Below are 20,834 nucleotides of genomic sequence, written 5' to 3' on the forward strand. Positions count from 1 at the left end.
GGCTTGCGGAACTGAACTTTAAGAACCATTCCGGAACTGGGAGTTTTGGACTTTGTCACACACACACACGAAGAGTTTAGTTTTGGGGTTAACGTTCGAGGTTTAACATTCTTGAATTCTAACATACTAACATTTTTTTTTAACTTTTATTTTACGTATTATCATAAGTAGTGATTAATAAAATAGTTTTTAACACTGAATCATGCTCAGTGTGTTTCTTTTGTTGCTGGTTCATGACAAAATTGGGGGCTCGTCCGGGATAGTTCCCAAGGTTAACGAGTGTCGTCTGGGATTGTACCCCAGATTGACGAGATTTGTTCGAGATTCAATCCAAAGATTTTTGAGGGAGGTCTGATAAATTCTTTTTAATGAGCTTGTGTTTGGACATAGGGTGAGAGGACCTTTGGAGTTGTTAAGAGAACAATGGGTTAATGAGGAAGTTCACTTGAGTCTGTTGGACTATGTCCAAAAATTTAAAACTCGGTTGGAGAGAGTCTGCCAGCTAGCGAGAGAGAATTTGAAAACAAGCCAGATAAGAATGAAGACATATTTTGATAGACGTGCTCGGCCTAGGACATTCGCAGTGGGGCAAAAGGTATTGGTATTTTTCCCTAGCCAAAATAATCCCTTGCAAGCTCGTTTTTCTGGACCCTATGTTATTGAATCTCGAGTGACTGATCTAACATATATAATCAAAACACCAGATAGACGCAAGAAAACACAACTCTGTCATGTAAACATGCTAAAACCTTATTATGAGAAGAAGGTAGGTAGGTCCACTCAAGGATAAAGGAGGGAATTTGTATTTGGAGCCAGAGCAAGTGGCTGAGGTACTAAATGAGTACTTTGCATCAGTAGTTACCGAGGAGAAGAAATTGGATGAGTGGGGCATGCTGATGTGCTGGGACATTTTGAGATTAAGGAGGAGGTAGTGCTGGGTCTTCTGAAAAGCATTAAGGTGGATAAGTCCCCAGGGCCTGATGGCATATATCCCAGAACATTGAAAGAAGCAAGTGAGGAGATTGCCGGGGCTTTGACAAGGATCTTTGCCTGTTGCTAGTGAGGTCCCGGAGAACTGGAAAGTAGCAAATGTTGTGCCTTTATTCAGGAAGGGATAATCCAGGTAATTATAGGCCAGTGAGCCTCACGTCAGTGATGGGGAAGCTATTGGAGAGGATACTGAGTTATAGGATTGATGTTCATTTTGAAAGGCATGGCCTGCTTAGGGACAGTCAGTATGGCTTTTCGCGGGCAGGTTTTTGAGGAGGTGACAAAGGTGCTTGATGAGGGTAAGGCAGTGGACGTTATCTATATGCATTTTAATAAGGCATTTGACAAGGTCCCTTATGGTCGGTTGATTCAGAATATAAAGATGCATGGGATCCAGGGTGAATTGCAAGTTTGGATTCAGGACTGCCTTGCTCATAGAAGACAGAGAGTAGGGGTGCAAGGCTGTTACTCTGGCTGGAGGTCCGTGACTAGTGGTGTTCTGCACGGATCAGTGTTGGGACCTCTGTTTGTGATGTACAGTGTATCAATGATTTGAATGAAGATGTAGTTGGGTGGATTAGTGAGTTTGCAAATGACACTGAGATTGGTGGAGCTGTGGACAGTATAAAGGACTATCAAAAAATACAGCGGGATATTGATCAGTTACTGATGTGGGCAGAGAAGTGGCAGATGGAGGTTAATCTGGGCAAGTGTGAGGTGTTGCACTTTGGGAGGTCAAATGAAAGGAGAAAGTACACAGTTAATGGTAGATCCCATAATAGCATTGAGAGACAGAGGGACCTTTGGGGTCCAGGTCCATAGTTCACTGCAAGTGGATAAGGTGGTAAAGAAGGCCTATGGAATGAGTATAAGAGTAAGGAAGTCATAATGCAGCTATATAAAACTTTGGTCAGACCACACTTGGAGCATTGTGTGCAGTTCTTGTTACCCCATTATAGGAAGGATGTGGAGATTGTGGAAAAGGTGCGGAAGAGATTTACCGGGGTGCTGCTTGGATTAGAGGGCATGAGGTTATAAGGACAGGTTGGACAAACTTGAATTGTTCTCCTTAGAGCGTTGGAGGCTGGAGGGAGACCCGATAAAGTTTTTTAAAATTTTGAGAGACGTGGATAGAGTAAACAGTCGGAATCTGTTTGCCGGGGTAGAAATGTCAAACACCAGAGGACACGCTTCGAAGGATAAAGGAGGAAAGTTTAAAGGCGACATGAAGGGCAAGTATTTTACACAGAGAGTGGTAGGTGCCTGGAATGGGTTACCAGGGGTAGTAGCGGAATCAGGCAGTTTAATGGAGTTTAAGGGACTTTTAGATAGACACATGAATGTGAAAGGAATGGAGGAATAGGGATGACAAACAGGAGGAGGATATTTAGTATAAACCAGGATCAAAATCGGCAGAGCGTCATGGGCCGAATGGCCTGTTTGGCGCTGTACTGTTCTATGTTCAATTTGGAAAGGCAGGGATTGGTTAAGGGTAGTCAGCACGGCTCTGTAAGGGGGAAATCCTGTTTCACTAATTTGAGTGAGTATCTTGAGGAAGTAACAAAGGAGACAGACAAAGGCAGGGCAGTAGATGTTGTCTGTATGGATTTCAGTAAAGCATTTGGCAAAGTCCCATGTGGTAGGCTGGCCTAGAGGTTAGGGCATGTGGGATCTGAATGGGCTGGCTGATTGGATCCAAAATTGTCTTAGTGATGGGACACAGAGGGTAGTGGTGAAAGCATGTTTTTCTGATTGGCAATCTGAGAGGAGTGGTGTACTACAGGGATCTGTGCTGGGATCTTTGCTGTTTGTGATGATTATTAACGATTTGGATGTGAATGTAGGAGGGTATGACTAGTAAGTGTGCTTACACTTGGAAATTGGTGATGATGCAGATAGTGCAGAAGGTTGTCCAAGGTACAGCAGGATATAAATCAGTTTGAAAGCTGGGTGGAGCACTGGCAGATGGAATTAAATCCCAACAAGTGCAAGGTCATGCATTTTGGAAAGTGAAGTAGGGGCATGACATGCACAGTAAATGGTAGGGTGCAAAGGAATGTTACTGAGCAGAGAGACCTTGGGGTTCAAATCCATAGTTCTCTGAAAATGGCAACACAGGTTAATAGGGTGGTGAAGAAGGCATAGGATTTTCTTGCCGCCTTAGGTCGGGGCACAGAATACAAGAGTTGGGCATTATGTTGCATCTTTACAAAACATTTGTTAGGCCACACTTCAGAGAAGATATCTTTATTAGTCACATGTAAAACAAAACACACAGTGAAATGTATCTTTTGCGCAGAGTGTTCTGGGGGCAGCCCGCAATTGTCGCCATGCTTCTGATGCCAATCTAACATGCCCACAGCTTCCTAACTTCCAGACACACTTGGAGTATTGTCTGCAATTATGTACAGTTCTGGTCACCACACTATCGGAAGGATATGGTTGTGCTGGAGAGGGTGCAGAGGACATTCACCAGTATGTTGAGTAACACACAGTCTGCTGGAAGAACTCAGCAGGTTGAGCAACATCAATGCTGCTCGGCCCACTGAGTTCCTCCAGCAGATTGTTTGTGGCTGTAGATTCCAATATCTGCAGTGTCTTGTGTCTTCATCAGAATGTTGCCTGGATTGAAGGACTTTGGTCATGGAGAGAGATTGGATAGGCTGGGCTTGTTTTCCCTGGAGTGAAAGAAGGCTGAGGAACTAAGTGATAGAAGTATGCAAGATTATAAGAGGCATAGGATAGATAGTCAAAATCTTTTTACCATGGTGGGGATGTCAGAAACAAAAAGGCATAAGGCATAACTTTGTGAGAGGAAGGAGTTTTAAAGAGGATTTGAGGGGTAAATTTTTTTCACAAATAGAGTGGTTGATATCTGGAATGCGCTGCCAGAAGAGATGGTGGGATCAGATGCAATTACTATACTTAAGAGACATTTAGAGAGACACTCGAATAGGTGAGGCATAGAAGGACTCTGACCCAATGCAGGCGAATGGGATTAGTGTAGAAGGGCAAAAAGGTCAGCGTGGACGTGGTGAGCTGAAGCACCTGTTTCTGTACTGCAAGACTCAAAGGAAAAGAAGCACTTTTATTATTTTAGTTATGTAGGGATGTTTTGCCTGTTGATGCTGCCGCCTTGGTTAGATCCACTTTGGAGGGCTTTGTTCAGGTCAGTGGTAAAAATTCACACCACCAAATGAATGCTGGAATATTGCACGATCCTGTCTATTCCTTCTGATCTGCAGTTCCATTTTCTTGTGGTGGATGTTTTTGGGGTCATTTAGCACTGGCGATCAAAGGTTAATTTCTAACCTCAGTCCTCCTTACCATAGGATAGTTACAACGCAAAATAAGGCCATAGGGCCGATGAAATCCATGCCAATTCCTCTGTCTCATTCCTCCTCTCGTTTCCTGTGACTCTGCAAATTAGGTGCCTATTCAATCCCCTCTCAAAAGCCATGACTGATTTTTGTTTTCCCACCACCCTTACAAATGCAAGTTCAAGACCATTGCCCGTCTCTCTGTACGAAGCTTTCCCTTGCATTCCTCTTGTACTTCATTCCCCCAAATCTTAAATCTGTGTCTGCTTGTGCTTGAGCCCTCTGCCACTGGGAACTGCTTATCTCCATCAACCATTAATGATCTTGTACATACCTATCAAATCTCGGCTCGGTGTTCTTTGCCCCAAGGAGGGGCAACCCCAAGTTTCTGAATCTAAACTTGTTGCTGAAATCTGTCATCACTGGAACCATTCTGATAAATCTTTCCAGCACTCCATCAAGGATCTTCCTATCTTTCTTAAAATTAGGTGAGCAGAACCAGCCTAACCATGTTCTATACAGGTTGTATGCAACTTCCCTGCTTTTGTATTCCATCCCTCTCTCTATAAAATCCCAGGATCCCATATCCTTTACTGACAACTTTCTGACCATGTCCTGTTGCTTTCAAAGCTTTATGCTCCCTGGTCCCTCTGCATTGTTTGGAGTGGTACCATTTAGTCTATTTTGTCTTGATTTGAGAATCTATCACTTCAACACATAAGGAACATAGAACATGGAAAACTTACAGCACATACAGGCCCTTTGGCCCACAATGTTGTGCTGAACATGTCCCTACCTAGGCTTACCCATAGCCCTCTATTTTTCTAAGCTCCATGTACCTATCCACAAGTCTCTTAAAAGACCCTATCATATCCACCTCCACCACCGTTGCCGGCAGCCCATTCCATGCACTCACCAGTCTCTGAGTAAAAAACTTACCCGTGACATCTCCTCTGTACCTACTTCCCAGCACATTAAACCTGTGTCCTCTTGTGGCAACCCTGGGAAAAAGCCTCTGACTATCCACACGATCAATGCCTCTCATCATCTTATACACCTCTATTAGGTCACCTCTCATTCTCAGTCGCTCCAAGGAGAAAACAAGGAGAAAATATTCTCCAAGGAGAATATAGAGACCCTAGAGAAGATGGACAAAAGATTTATGTGGACCATGGCAGAACAGAGGAGCTATGAGGAGCAGGGGATTCTTTCTCCAGAAAAGGCTTGATAGGGATTATTAAAATTACGGAAGTGTTTTGATGAGGTAGGATTAAAGAAGGAAAGGCTTTCTCTTGTAGATTTAATTAAGGCTGTATTCAAACATGAGTTAGTCACAAATTAATCCAGTCTGGCATATCTTGGGGGGACTTTATTAGCTAAGAGTGGTTAGAATGTGGAACACAATGTAGATTCAATAATTAAATGGCAGAAAAGTCTTGAAAGGGAAGCACATGGAGGGGGATGGGGGAAGAGAAGATAGGTTGGGAGGATGTTTTCATTAAATGCCATGTTATTTCACCTCATGCTCCACCTATGGGGATCCCCTCTCTCCGGGTCATGCCCTCTTCTCGCTGCTCCCGTCGGGCAGGAGGTACAGCAGCCTGAAGTCCCACACCACCAGGTTCAGGAACAGCTACTTCCCTACAACCATCAGGTACATGAACCGACCTGCACAACCCTAATTTTACCTCAGCAGCGGTTACCTTGGACTTGTCTTCGATTGCGTCATTTGTTTTGCAGTTGGGTCTTGGTTTTGCACAGTCATCTTCACTGTATGGTATAATTTTATGTATAATTTACCTCCTGTGTGTTGTCTGTACCTACGTGCCTGTGATGCTGCTGCAAGCAAATTTTTCATTGTACCTGTACCTCAGCGTACCTGTGCACGTGACACTAAACTTGACTTGACTTTGCCATCCCCCATCATCTTTGCTACCTGCAATAACTTGCTTCTCTCTTTCTCAGTTTTGGTGAAGGGTATTGGACCTAAAAAAGATAAAGATGTGACTTGACCTGCTACGTTTTTCCATCATTTTCTGTTTTTATTTCTGATTTCCAGTAACTGCAGTTTTTCATTTTCATTGTTGTAGTTTTCTTTGTGTCCTCTGTTAGCCTGATGTAGATCATCAGAAGGGATCTCAATGCTGATCCATCACTTTGCTGTAGAGAGGAAAGAAAGCCTGTAACTGCCTTCCACTAAACAAAACCTTGTGAATGCAGTGAAAGAGAACTTTTTGTTCCACCCCGATTCTCCTATCACCCATCTATGTAATGGGTATTTTACTATAGGCAATTAACCTATTAACCAGCACACTGATATGGGAGGAAACTGGAGCACCCAGGGGAAACCCGCACAATCAGAGAGAGCATAGAACATTACAGCACAGTACAGACCCTTCGGCCCACAATGTTGTGCAGTCATTTTATCCTGCTCTAAGATCTATCTAACTGTTCCCTCCCACATAGCCCTCCATTTCTCTATCACTAATGTGTCTATCTAAGAGTCTCTTAAATGTCCCTAATATATCTGCCCCCACAACCTCTGCCAGCTGTGCGTTCCGCACACCCACCATTCTCTGTGTAAAAAAAAACTTCCCCCGACATCCCTCTTATACCTTCCTACAATCACCTTAAAATGATGTCCCCTCGTGTTAGTCATTGTCACCCTGCGACAAAGTCTCTGACTGTCCACTCGAATTATGTCTCTTATCATCTTGTACACCTTATTAAGTCACCTCTCATCCTCCTTCTCTCCAAAGAGAAAAGCCCTAGCTCGCTCAACCTGTCCTCATAAGACATGCTGTCCAATCCAGGCAGCATCCTGGTAAATCTCCTCTGCACCCTCTGGAAAGCTTCCACATACTTCCTATAATGAGGTGACCAGAACTGAACACAATACCCCAAGCGTGGTTTCACCAGAGTTTTATGGAGCTGCAACATTACCTGGTGGCTCGTGAACGCAATACCCCAACTAAAGTTTGATTCAATGGACAATTAACTCTAAAACAAGCAGAAATGGTTAACATTGTTGATTGCAATAATTTTTAGTTACCGGAAAGCTTTGCTGAAAAAGGTAATGGAGCTGATACAAGCTGGGTGGAGTAAACCTTGTGATTTTTCATGCTGTTGGAAGAAAACTTATTGGAGATGTTGGGAAAGGGGAAAGTACATTGTTTGCATTACGTTATGTGGGTGGTGATGAGCTGATGTGAATGTGGAAGTTTAGCAATAGAGGAAAGAAAGTCTTGTACTTATAATATGCATTTCTTGAACTCCATCATTCCAAAGTGCTTTGCACCCAAAGAAGCTCCTTTGAAGTGTAGTCACTGCTGTAATATTGGGAAAGTGGCAACCAATTTGGGCACGGCAAAGTTCCACCAAGCAACAACATGTTAATGATGGTGTTGGCCGAGGGATCAAGTGTTCCCAGTACCCTGCTCTCTGCCCTTCCTCCAAATGGTGTCATGAGATAACAGATGTGGCTGCAATTTAATCCCATATCCAGAAGATAGCATCTCTTATGGTGCAGAACTAGATTTGCAGCCTGAAATTTTCATCCTCTTGTCTCTGGACTGGGACAACCTAATGTTCTGAGGGTGATAGTGCCGTTAACTGAGTTGTGACCGACAACAGGATAAGGATGAAATGGAAGGAATTAGAGGAAGAATTGATCAGATATTTGGGGCTATGCAGAATATGAATGGTGATGTACCTGGTTGACCACATTGTCCATGTTGAAGGCAAGAATAGAATAGGAGCAGGAGTAGGCCACTCCCACTCAGCCTATCCCGCATTGATTTTTAACCAACTGACCCCTTATCTTGAAACTGTGCCCCCCGTTTGAGATTCTGCCACAACTGAAAACCTCTCAATATCTACCCTGTCAAGCCCTCTTAAGATCTTGTAAATCAATAAGAGGGTTTCAATAAACCCTCATTCGTCTGAACTCCGAAGAATACAGACGTAATCTGTTTAGCCTCTTTTGATAGGACAATCTTCTCATCCCAGGAGTTAACCTGGTGAATCTTTGGATTGTCTCCAATGTTACTTTATCCTTTCTTGGGTAAGGAAACCAAAACTGTGCCCAGTATTCCAGATTTGGACTCACTAACACCCTGTACAATTGGAACAAACTTCACCTATTTCAGAACTCCAACTCCTTTACAAATAATATTTGTCTTTTATTTCTCTGTGTTCCACAGGATTTGTGGGTCACAGTTATCTAGTAGTTCTCAGCACTCTTCTGTTCTCTTGTAAAAGTTGGTCGACTAGTTGTTCATTACTACTTTGAAAGTTCTCAATGTGACTGACGATCAAGTTAGAAGAAAATCATAATTTACAAATGCATTATCAACATTTTATTTGCTCTATCAAAACATTTGTTCAAGTATCTAATTACTAAGCCGACATGCAAACTTACAACAACATTTCTGTAGTTTATAAATGATTTAAATTACAGTTAAATGTCAGGGAAACCTTAAACTTATTTTTCCAGTTGTTGAGTTTTAAAAAGTACGATGTTATTAGTATGTTGTTTGTGAATTTTAAGAAGTGACCTGCCCTCAAATTAGTGAGCAATAGCTGAGATAAAAGTGAAAAATAGGTTTATAGAATCATACAGCATGGAAATTGGGCACTTTTGGCCCATCTTGTCTATGCCGACCGTGATGTCTATTTACACTAATCGCATTTGCCCACATTAGGCCCTTATCCCTCTTCATCTTTCCTATCCAAGTACCTGTCCAAATGCCTTTTAACTGTTGCAATAGTAGTATCTGCCTGCACTGCCTCCTCTGGCAGGTTGTTCCAGGTATTCACCACCCTCTGTGTGAAAATCTTTTGCTTCAGATTTACTCAATTTGTTCTCCTCTCTCACCTTAAACCTGTGCCCTCTAGATCCGGATCCCCTTGCCCTGGGAAAAACGATTCTGACTGTCTCTTGTATTGAAGCCCCTCATAATTTTATAAGCCTCTATAAGTTCACCTTCAGCTTCCCTCATTCCAGTGAGAATAAACCCAGCCTATATAATCTCTCTTTATAAATGCAGACTTCCCTTCTAGGCAACATCCTGGTGAATCTCTTCTGCACCCTCTCTATTGAGACCCCATCCTTCCTGTAGTGTGGTGACCAGAACTGTACACAATGCTCACAGTGTGGTCCAACCAATGTTTTGTACAACTGCAACATGACACCCCAACTCTTGTGCTCAGTGCTCTGGCCTATGAAGGCAAGCATTCCAAATGTCTCTTTCACTACCCGATCCACCTGTGTTACCACTTTTAGGGAGCTATGGACTTGCACCCCAAGGTCTCTCTGTACATTAATGCTCGTAAGTTCTCTGCTATTTGATGTATACGTCCTACCAGAATTTGAGCTCCCAAAGTGCATCACCTCATACTTGTCTGGATTAAATTCCATCTGCCACCGCTCTGCCCAATTTTCCAGCTGATCCATATCCTTCTGTAATCTTGGACGACAACCTTTGCTCTCTACGACTCCACCAATTTTTGTGTTGCCCGTAAACTGACTAATTGTACCCCCTATCTCCTGCTACCCTCCATATGAAGGCACAAGAGATTCTGCAGATGCTGGAATGTGGAGCAACACACGCAAAATGCTGGAGGAACTCAGCAGGTCAGACAGCATCTATGGAGGGAAATCAACAGTCGACGTTTTGGGCCGAGACTCCCTCTTCCTTTCCAGTCCCGATGAAGGGTCTCAGCCCGAAATGTCGACTGTTCATTTCCCTCCATAGATGCTGCCTGACCTGCTGAGTTCCTCCAGCATTTTGTGTGCATATGATCTTTCTTCCCAATTTATTTTGGGCTCTGAGAATAGGTTCCCTCCTGTCTCTCACTAACACACCAGTGGTAATCTACCGAGCAGGACATCTTTGGGATGCGGGAGGAAATTGGGGAAATCTCACTACAGATGCAGCAATTCCAAATAGGTAGCTCCAGAGGTCAGGATTGAACCTGGGTCACTGGGCACTGAGAGGCAGCAGCTTTACCAGCTGCACCACTGTGCTGCCCTCCTGTGACTGATTGTAATAATGCATTTGAGTGTGCTGGGCAGGAAAACATTACTTAATGAGTCCTGATGAAGGGTCAAATGATTCAGCTGTTACTTTCTACCACCTGTGTGACGTATGCCCCTCTCTTCCTGTGCTTTCTGTCTCTCTGTCTTGTGAACATCCAAGCCTTTAAAATGAAGACACAGATTCTGCAGATGCTGGAGATCTGGAACAGCACACACAAAATGCTGGAGGAACTCAGCAGGTCGGGCAGCACCTATGGAGGACCTGATGAAGGGTCTCGGCCCGAAACGTTGACTGTTCGTTTCCCTTTATAGATGCTGCCTGACCTGCTGAGTTCCTCCACCATTTTGTGTGTGTTGCAAGCCTTTAAAAAGTTGGCTTTGTGAATAATGACAAGTGAAAATAGTGTTTTGGTTAAAGCACAGTTCATCACAGTTAATACAGCTCAGTATTACTGAATAGGATCTTAAACTGTTTCTTTAACACATTTTAAAAAAAAAGTATCTGGATCAACTGATTGGAAGTTTGGTTGACTCTCTCTTGGGGTTAAGTGGGGTCTGACCTATGATTGGACAATTTGTACATGATCTCAGGAGAGTAAATATTTAATCTTTACGGAGCATACTCATTGGGTAATATAGCACAGAAACGGGCTCGCCGAATCCATGCTGACCGTCAAATTAATTCTGCACTAATCCTATTTTATTTTCCCTGCATTCCTATCAACTCTCCCCAGATTTTGCTTCTCACCTACGCACTGGGGATAATTTCCAGTAGCCTATTAACTCCCAACCTGCACATCTTTGGGATGTTGGGGGGAGCCCCCGTGGTCAAACTCCATAGAGAAAGGACTGGGAGGACAGGACTGAGGCATCGCTGTGCCACACACTATAATTCTCTAAAGTGGGATAGGATGCACAATCTCTTGCTGTTGATGTGAAAGATCAGTGCACGAAATGTGATGCATTAACAGGCACGCTAATCTCATTGGGCGCCATAACTTTTTTATCCAGACCTAACTTTGACCTAAATGCCTTGCAAAACAGAAAATAGATAACCGGATCAAAGCATGCATTGAGTGTTGACAGTAAGAGGGAAGCCTCTTTAGTGTGGTATAAAACTCTTTGCCAATAGCAGTCTGAAATAAAATCTGTCTGGCTTAATAAGTAAGGAAACTTTACGATGTGGTAGGGTACAAAACAAATAAAGAACACAGCAAGCAGGATTAGAATGTTGTTCTTTGCCCTGGCTTGCTTCTTCAGGGACCGCGAAGAAGGTGACAAGTGGAGCTGACTTGAAATCTGTAAGTAACAGTAACAAACTCCTGCTAACACAAAGAAAAACATGACCAAGCCTACAATGTGGGTAAACAAATATATAGCCTTCTGTTCCTTCCCAACTTTCAAACAGATGTGAGTGCTAACTTGTTGCGGGTTGTCAGCCAAGTTCATCAGAATAATAAACAGTATTCCAAGGAGGAGGAGAACACACCAGGTTCCCAGAGAGAGACGCTTAGCAGTCTTCAGGTTTTGAAATGCTAGACTGTTGAGAGGTCTGACGATCTTGAGGTATCTGGTGGCTGCAATGTAAGCCAGAAATAGAACACTGGAGTACATGTTCAAATAGAAATTGCACGCTATAAAGCCGCAGTAAATTTTGTTCAGGTGTGGGGAGAATTTGCTGTCTTTGAGGATCTTTATTGGTAGCGAGAGGACCAGCAAGCTGTCGGCTATGACGAGGTTCTTCAGGTAGAAGATGATGGTGTTGGTACTGGGGATGTGACAGAAGTACACCCAGGATGCAAGACCATTGAGACTGAGTCCAATTGTACAAATAATTGTATAGGCAATGATCTTAAATGTTATAAAACCTTCCAATGTAAAGTTGCAGTCAGAGGTAGTGAAATTGGTTGACGTTGTTCTGTTTGGAACTGGGTAGATTTCTTTTGAAGTTGCCATAGGTACACCTGCATGTTGATGGTGGAACAGGTTGGTTAGTTTAAGATTTTGCCACAGTGAAATAAATCCTAGCGCCACTGATCAGATTGTGTGAGGCAATAATACTCTTACTTCCATGCAACATGAGCGACTATTTGACCTGTTGAAATTATGCTTGCTCTCAGCACTCCCATCATAGAACCATAGGACACTACAGCACACTTTATTCTGCTAGTCTCATTGACCTGCACCCAGTCCATAACCCTCCAGACCTCTCCTGTCCATGTATCTATCCAATTTATTCTTAAAACTTAAGAGTGAGCCTGCATTTACCACGTCAGATGGCAGCCTGTTCCACACTCCCACCACTACCTGAGTGAAGAAGTTCCCTCTAAACCTTTCCCCTTTCACCCTAAAGCCATGTCCTCTCGTACTTATCTCTCCTAATCTAGGTGGAAAGAGCCGACTCGCATTTACTCTGTCTATACCCCTCATAATTTTGTAAACCTCTTTCAAATCTCCCCTCATTCTTTTACGGTCTAAGGAATAAAGTCTTAACCTGTTCAATCTTTCCCTGTAACTCAACTCCTGAAGACCTGGTAACGTTCTAGTAAATCCCATTTCCCCCTGTTAATTTCCCTGTAATCCATTCTCTCTCACGTGCTCACCATCTCCTCTCTGATTCTCCAATGAATTACCAGGGGGAATTTACAGCGGCCAAGTAATCTACCAGCCAGCACCTCTTAGGGAGGAAACTTGAGCAACTGGGGGAAACCCACACAGTTGCAGGGAGAATGTGCATTGCACAGGTACAGCACCAGAGATCAGGATTGAAGCCAGGTTGCTGGAGCTGTGAGGCTGCAGCACTTGCATTGGGCAGCACACTGGGGCAGCAGTTGCCTGAACCAAGCCAAGAGCAAGGGGGATAAGCAACTGAGGTGACATACATTTAAAGTAGTAACATTTCTCAGTTTTGAGATTATTTACAACACATTTATTTTTGTAAACCCTGCAGTGGTGGTGATACTCATGCACACATAATAACTTTCAGCTGTTAACAACTTTAAAACCGAAAAGCAGTGGTTATTTTTACGAAAGAGAACATTTTAAATTAAGAAGTACTGCATATCGCTGGTTCTGCACTGAGCTATGTAGATAGGGAAGGCTCTAGCAGCTATTGTGCAGACAGCTGATCCCTCAGCAAGCACCAGTAACATAAAACAGTATAGCACAAAAACAGACCCTTTGGCCCACAATGAACTTGCTAACCATGATGTTAAATTAAACTAATCCCATCTGCCTGCATAAGATCTATACCCTTCCATACCCTGCATGTTCATCTGCCTGTCTAAATGCCTCTTAAACACCACTATCATGTCTGTTTCTACCACATCCCCTGACATCATGTTCCAGGCACCTACCACTCTGTGTAAACAAAAACTTGCCCCACACATCATCTTTAAACCTTCCCTCTCTCACCTTAAATCTATGACCTGACACGGCCAGTCTCAATAATTGTGGCAGATCATCCATGTTGCAGGAGGGCATGTAAAAGGTGCTTTCCCTTCTTGTGGTCGAAGACGCTGTTTCAAGGAGACAGGGAAGATATGAGGGGATGAGTGGCCTCTATCTGTGAAGGAGGATTCTGCAAATATGCATCTTCAACAGGAGAATTTTGAGGATGTGGGAAACCAAACTGTCGTTCTGCTGTTTGAAAAGCAGTTTACTAATTCTTAGAAGTTTTGCCTGTTTAAGAAACTGTTTATACTTCTTGATGTCTCGGTAAAGCAGCCAGCATAATCAAAGACCCCACCCACCCCGGATATTCTCTCTTCCCCCTTCCCATTGGGCGGAAGCTACAAAAGCCTAAAAGCACATACCACCAGGCTCGAGGTCAGCTTTTATCCTGCTGTTGTAAGACTATTGAATGGTTCCCTAGTATGATAAGATAGACTCTTGACCTCACAATCTACCTCGTTATGACCTTGCACCTTATTGTCTACCTGCACTGCACTTCCTCTGCAGCTGTGACACTTTATTCTGCATTCTGTTATTGTTTTACCTTGTACCACCTCAATGCACTGTTGTAATGAATAATTGATCTGTATGAATGGTATACAAGACAAATTTTTCACTCTACCTTCGAACATGTGACAATAATAAACCAATTTACCAAAACTGCCCCCTAATTTCCTTGTTAACTGAATTACTTCATTTAATTTGTCCAAATTTCTTGGAGCCATGGGTAGCTCATAACTTCTTCACCGCTTGGTGTGCATATGTTTATAGAAGGTGGCATTCCAGTTGTAGATCCCACAATCCTTGCAGAGAACCACATGAAGAGTGGTGTCAGATACTTGGCTTATAACACTGTATTCCCAGGTTGTCTATCTACTCTCCCTGAGCCAGATCCAATGGCAGCAGCCAGGTCATGTCACCATTTGTTTGCTTTGCTGCAAATGAAACATAAATATCTAGATTATTTAACTAATTCTTCCATTTCAGTATATTTCAGAAATTAACAAAATTCAGTTCAGGGTATTGGGTGAATAACTTTGGCTGATATTCAACCCTTGTTCTCAAAGAAAAATCTCGAACTACAAAATTAGAAGACACAAGAGATGCTGGAATCTGCGGAAACAAACAACCTGCTGGAGGAACTGGACTGGTTCTGGACTGAGTCCTGATTGCAGGTTCTTGACGCAAAACATCGACAATTCCTTTCCCCCTCGCTGCTGCTGCTGCTCGACCCACAGAGTTCCTCAAGCAGACTGTTTGTTGCTCCTGAATTAGAACATGGGCCACCTTGGGCATCCTGTTCACCTCAACTGTTTCTGTTCCTCCTTGCCTCTACCAAACTTCAGAGGGAGTCTGTAGGTTGCTTCCTCTAGTCAAGCTGAGCAACTGATTTATTGCAATGTAGAGTAATAAAAGTATCATCTAGGCTCATTAGGAGAAGCCAAAGTTAGACCCATCACACATCTTCATTAACATAAATCTTAGGTGATCATTCATTCAGCAGCCTACCTCATACTAGATTGGTCACACAGTGGGGCAAACGTTAGATAATTGTGCAGTAATATTAAGTTTGGTTTCACCCTTTTCTTGCCATGATTTGTTTTATATGTTTTTTTAAAAAAAAGTAATGGCAACTATTTTAAAATCCTAGACTATCATTTCCCTAGGTTTAAAACCTGGCTGGTTTGTCACGCTTGACTTCGTCGATCATGGCACTGAGTACAAGAGTTGGGACGTCATGTTACAGCTGTACAAGACGTCGGTGAGACTGCACTTGGAGTATTGTGTGCAGTTCTGGTCACCCAACTATAGGAAGGATGTCATTAAGCTTAAAAAGGTGCAGGAAAGATTCACAAAGACATTACCAGGATTGAAGGGCTAGACTTGTAAGGAGAAACTGGACTGGCTGGGGCTGTTTTTCCCAGAGTGTAGGTGGCTGAGGGGTGACCTTATCGAGGTTTATAAAATCATGAGGGACATAGATAAGGTGGATGGTCACGGTCTTTTTCCCAGGCTAGGGGAGCTTAAAATTAGAGGGCAGAGGTTTAAGGTGAGAGAGGACCTGAGAGGCAAGCTTTTCACACAGTGGTTGCGTATATAGAACGAGCTGTCAGAGGAAGTGGTAGAGGTGGGTACAATGACAATGTTTAAAAGACATTTAGACAGGTGCATGGATGGGAAGAATTTAGAGGGATGTGGGTCAAACACAGGCAAATGGGACTAGTTCAGGTAGGCACCTTGGTTGAGTTGGACCAAAGGGCTTGTTTCTGTGCCATGTGACTCTCTGAGATCAAACCATGAATTGGTTACAAATACACTACGTTGATGAAGAGCTGAGAATTTGGATAGAGTACCACAGCATGGAAACAGGCCCTTTGGCCCATCTAGTCCATGCTGACCTGATCTTGCACCTAGTCCCATCTACCTGCACCCAGACCATATTCCTCCAAAGCCCTCCCATCCATGTACCTATCCAAACTTCTCTTAATTGTTACAACTGAACCCGCATCCACCGCTTCTGCTGGCAGCTCGTTCCACACTCGCACCACCCTCTGAATGAAGAAGTTTCACCTCAGATTCCCCTTATACATTTCTCCTTTCACCCTAAGCCTATGACCTCTACTAGTCTCACCCAACCTGAGGGGAGAAAGCCTGCATTCATACACCCCATTATGCCTCATAATTCTGTACACCTCTATAAGATCTCCCCTCATTCTCCTGCACTCCAGGGAATAAAGTCTTAACCTATTCATCCTTTCCCTTGAACTTAGATCCTCAAGTCCTGGCAAGGTCCTTGTAAATTTTCTCTGCACTCTTTCAAACTTATTGATATCTTTCCTGTGGGTAGGTGACCAGAACTGCAAACAATACTCTAAATTTAGCCTCACCAATGTCTTGTACACTTCAACATATCATTCCCAACTCCTGTACTGTGCCCTGATTTATGAAGGCCAAACTGCCAAAAGCTCTCTTTACGACCCTATCTACCTGTGATGCCACTTTCAAGGAACTATGGACCTGTATTCCCAGGTCCCTCTTTTCTACCACACACCTCAGAGCCCTACCATTCACTGTGCAATTCCTACCCTGGTTTGTTCTCCCAAAGTGCATCACCTCACACTTGTCTGCATTAAATTCCATCTGCCATTTTTCAGCCCATTTTCCTAGCTGCTCGAGATAACGCTGCAAGCTTTGATAGCCTTCCTCGCTGTCCACTATGCCGCCAATCTTGGTGTCATCTGCAAATTTGCTGATCCAGTTTACCACATTATCATCTAAATCATTAATATAGATGATAAACAACAACAGACGCAACACTGATCCCTGCAGCAGACCACTAGTCACAGGGCTCTAGTCAGAGAGACAACCATCTACTACCACTCTTTGGCTTCTCCTGCTAAGACAATGTTGAATCTAATTGGCCACTTCATCCTGAATGCCAAGCAACTTAACCTTTTGGAGCAGTCTGCCATGCGGGGCTTTGCCTACATGGGCTTTAGCAAGGCCTTTGACAATGTCCACTGCCTTTCCCTCATTGACCTTCTTGGTAACCCACCTCCCCCCTCCCCCCCCCCAAAAAAAAACAAACTACAAGATTGGTTAGACATAACTTAGCACACACAAAGTCATGTTGACTATCCCTAATACTATCCAAATACTTGTATATCCTGTCCCTTAGAATGCCTTCCTAAAATTTAACCACGACTGACATCAGTCTCACTGGCCTATAATTTCCCAGCTTTTTTTTTAGAGCCTTTCTTGAACAACAGAATATCTGTTCTCCAGTCCTCTGGCACTTCACCCGTGGCTAAGGACGTTTTAAATATCTCTGCCAGGACCCCTACAATCTCCACAAGATCCGAGGGGACACCTTGTCAGGCCCTGGGGATTTATCTACTTTAATTCACCTCAAGACAACCAGCACCTCCTCTTCCATAATCCGGATACAGTCCATGACCTCACTACTCACTTGCCTCAGTTCTATAGTCTCTGTGTCTGAATCTGGAGTAAATACGGATGCAAAAAATTCATTTGAGATCTCCCCCATCTCTCTCAGCTCCATGCATAGATGACCACGCTGATCTTCAAGAGGACCAATTTTGTCCCTTGGTATCCTTTTGGATTCTTTTTCACCTTGTCTGCCAGAGCAGTCTCATGTCCTCTTTTTGCCCTCCTTATTTCTCTCTTAAGTGTTCTCTTGCATTCCTTATACTCAAGTGCCTTATTTGATCCTAACTGCCTGTACTTTATATGCGCCAATTTCTTTTTCTTTACCAGGGCCTCAATGTCCCTCAGTAACCAAGGCTCTCTAAACCTGCTAGCCTTGCCTTTTATTCTCACAGGAACTTACAGTTTCTGTACTCTGGATCCAGAACAAAAGTACAGGAAATCCAAATTTGTAACTCCTTGTGGCTGAATTGATATTCACCCTTGAAGCAAGCCTGTGACCTGCTCTCCACACGTAAGCCAATGTCGAATTCAGCCCGAACGTACTCGTGTCTAAGTGAAGCATAGCTGATAAATGTAACTGACCGTGTCAAATTCTTGTAACCTATAACTAGTTCCTTAGCATCTGTTGTTCTTGAGGGTAAAACAATGGGTTTTCCCTTAAACATCGAGGTTTCCAGCAAGTTGAAGCATTCCACAATCAGTTAGGATTTAAATGTTGGAACTCCACAGTAAGTCCAACCTGTCTTCTGAGAGGCAGTTAGCTTCTGGGTTAGGGACCTAGAACATAGAAAACCTACAGTACAATTCAGGCCCTTCGGCCCACAAAGCTGTGCCGAACGTGTCCCTACCTTAGAAATTATTAGACTTACCCATAGTCCTCTATTTTTCTGAGCTCCATGTACCTATCCAAAAGTTTCTTAAAAGACCCTGTCGTCTCTTAAAAGACCTGTTCTGCAATTCAATAATTTCTGCTAAAAAGCCTCTGCCCACACTTATTTTCCCATTCCAAGTGCTGGAGTACAGCTGTAAATACACAACATCTCTATTTCTTGACCTCGAACCAGATATTAAAAACTTTTCAAGCAACTATCACCTCACTTTGACTTTAGGTACAGGTTTCTTTGTTAACGATTACTGACACGTATTAAGAAGAAAACACACCTGCACTCAGAGTTCAGGGGACGAGGAGAGCCTGTCGATACGATGGAAAATTGGTGGTGCTTGTTCCTCTGCAACTTTAACGTGTGGCCGTTGGTAGAAATTCCTGCACAAGTAAAAGCAGAAGGTTAGCTGGCAATGTTCTTCCCTTGTAAAGTTGATCAATTTGCTAAATGCATAACACAGTCTGCAAGAATCTGTTTTCTTCTAAAAACGGGACCAATCTAACCATAGAGCTTACTTCTGGTCAATTCAATATCTTGCACATAAACCACTTCCTGTGTGTTTTGTTCAGTATCTCAGCTTTACAGTTATTCACCAAGTAAAAAAAAAAGTTTCCCATGCAACAGTCCTGTGTTGTTTGCAATAATCAACCTGTAAATCTGTGACCAAACTACATTTTATTAAACACCAAATTGCACTGCCAAAATAGAATCATAGTTGCACAGCATGGAAACAGGCCATTTGGCCCACTGATTCCACACTGTCCATCAATCAACCTTTTACACTAATCCTGCACAAATGCCCTTTTTTATACTTCTCCCATTCTCACCAACCACTCATCTTCACACTAGGGGCAACTTACAGTGGCCAATTAACTACTGACCCACATATCTTCGGAATGTGGGAGGAAACCCACGCAGTCAAAGGGAGAACATGCAAACTCCACACACATAGGACCTGAGGTCAGGATTGAATCTGCTGTGAGGTCAGAGTTTTGCTTGCTCTGTTCAGCTTTAAGTGTGTACTTCATCTTTTTAAGGAGTTCTTTGAGATTGAGGGTGATCTGCTTCCACTCAAGTTCTGTAGGTTCTGAGGTTGCTCATGAAGCTGATGTAGGACTCTGTCTCTACTACAGATAGAAGGTATATAAGATATAGGAGCAGAATTAGGCCATTTGGCCCATCAAGTCTGCTCCACCAATCATGGCTGATTTTGTTTTTCTCTCAAACCCATTCCCTGGAACCCTTAACCCCCTTACCAATCAAGAACCTATCAACCTCTGCCTTAAGTACACCCAGTGACTTGGCTTCCACAGCCCAACGAATTCCACAGATTCGCCACCCTCTGGCTGAAGAAATTCCTCCTCATCTCAGATCTAAAGGGATGTCCCTTTATTCTGAGTCTGTGCCCTTAGTTCCTAGACTCTCTTCCTATTGGAAACATGCTCTCCACATCCACTCTATCCAAGCCTTTCAGTATTCAGTAGGTTTCAATGAGATCCCCCCTCATCCTTCTGAATGCCATTGAGTACAGGTCCAGAGCCATCAAACACTCCTAGTTTGATGGGGCAGGATAGGGCAGGGGCTACTTGATGGGTTGATGGGTGGGTAGTTTGTGAAGTGGAGCACGTATTCTGCAGTCTACACCGGACTTCTCTGTGCTTATAGCCCTCAGTACCATTCTGAACACTTCTCCAGTTTGATTGATGATGGGCCAGGGATCCCCAAGAATGAGTGGATATAGCAACATGAGAGCAGTTTGGTTTTTGCATAAGAAGATAGGAGCAGGAGTAGGATTACACTACATACTTCAAGACTTCCCTGCCTTTCAATATGATCGTGGTTAATATGCTCCAAGCTTCATCTTCTCTCTATGCCAGATCCCCATGGCCCTCACTTCCCGGTTCTTTTCAAAAATGTATCTACTTCCTCTTTAGAGACCTCCAGTGATCTTGCTTCCACAACCCTCCGGGATCAAGAATTCGAGAGATTCACCACACTCTGCGAGAAGTTCCTAGACATCTCATTTTAAATGACTGCCTCAAATCTTGTAATTATATCTCTTAATTAAAGTTTCTTCCACTCATAGAAACCTCTCGACATCTACCCTGTCGTGCTCCCTCAGGATCTTGTGTCTCAATGAGATCAGAATGAGGTTTATTATCACTGACATATATTATGAAATTTGTTGTTCTGTGG

The 20,834-nt window shown here is 43.3% G+C and overlaps 2 protein-coding genes across 2 annotated transcripts in view; one reads left to right on the plus strand and one right to left on the minus strand.

Moving 5' to 3' along the window:
- The window catches only part of LOC127571939 (mediator of RNA polymerase II transcription subunit 12-like protein), a 499,625-nt gene that overhangs the window by 178,052 nt on the left and 300,739 nt on the right, over nucleotides 1-20,834 (plus strand). The gene's annotated exons all lie outside the window — the stretch shown is intronic.
- Nucleotides 10,064-19,090, minus strand: LOC127571947 (P2Y purinoceptor 14-like). The gene is made up of 2 exons (XM_052018714.1): nucleotides 18,916-19,090; nucleotides 10,064-12,314 (listed from the first exon to the last, which is right to left on the minus strand). The coding sequence occupies exon 2, from the start codon at nucleotides 12,304-12,306 to the stop codon at nucleotides 11,293-11,295; it is 1,014 nt and encodes a 337-aa protein (XP_051874674.1). The 5' UTR covers nucleotides 12,307-12,314; nucleotides 18,916-19,090; the 3' UTR covers nucleotides 10,064-11,292.

Source organism: Pristis pectinata, chromosome 6 (genome assembly GCF_009764475.1).
Source record: "Pristis pectinata isolate sPriPec2 chromosome 6, sPriPec2.1.pri, whole genome shotgun sequence".
Classification (NCBI taxonomy): Eukaryota; Metazoa; Chordata; class Chondrichthyes; order Rhinopristiformes; family Pristidae; genus Pristis; species Pristis pectinata.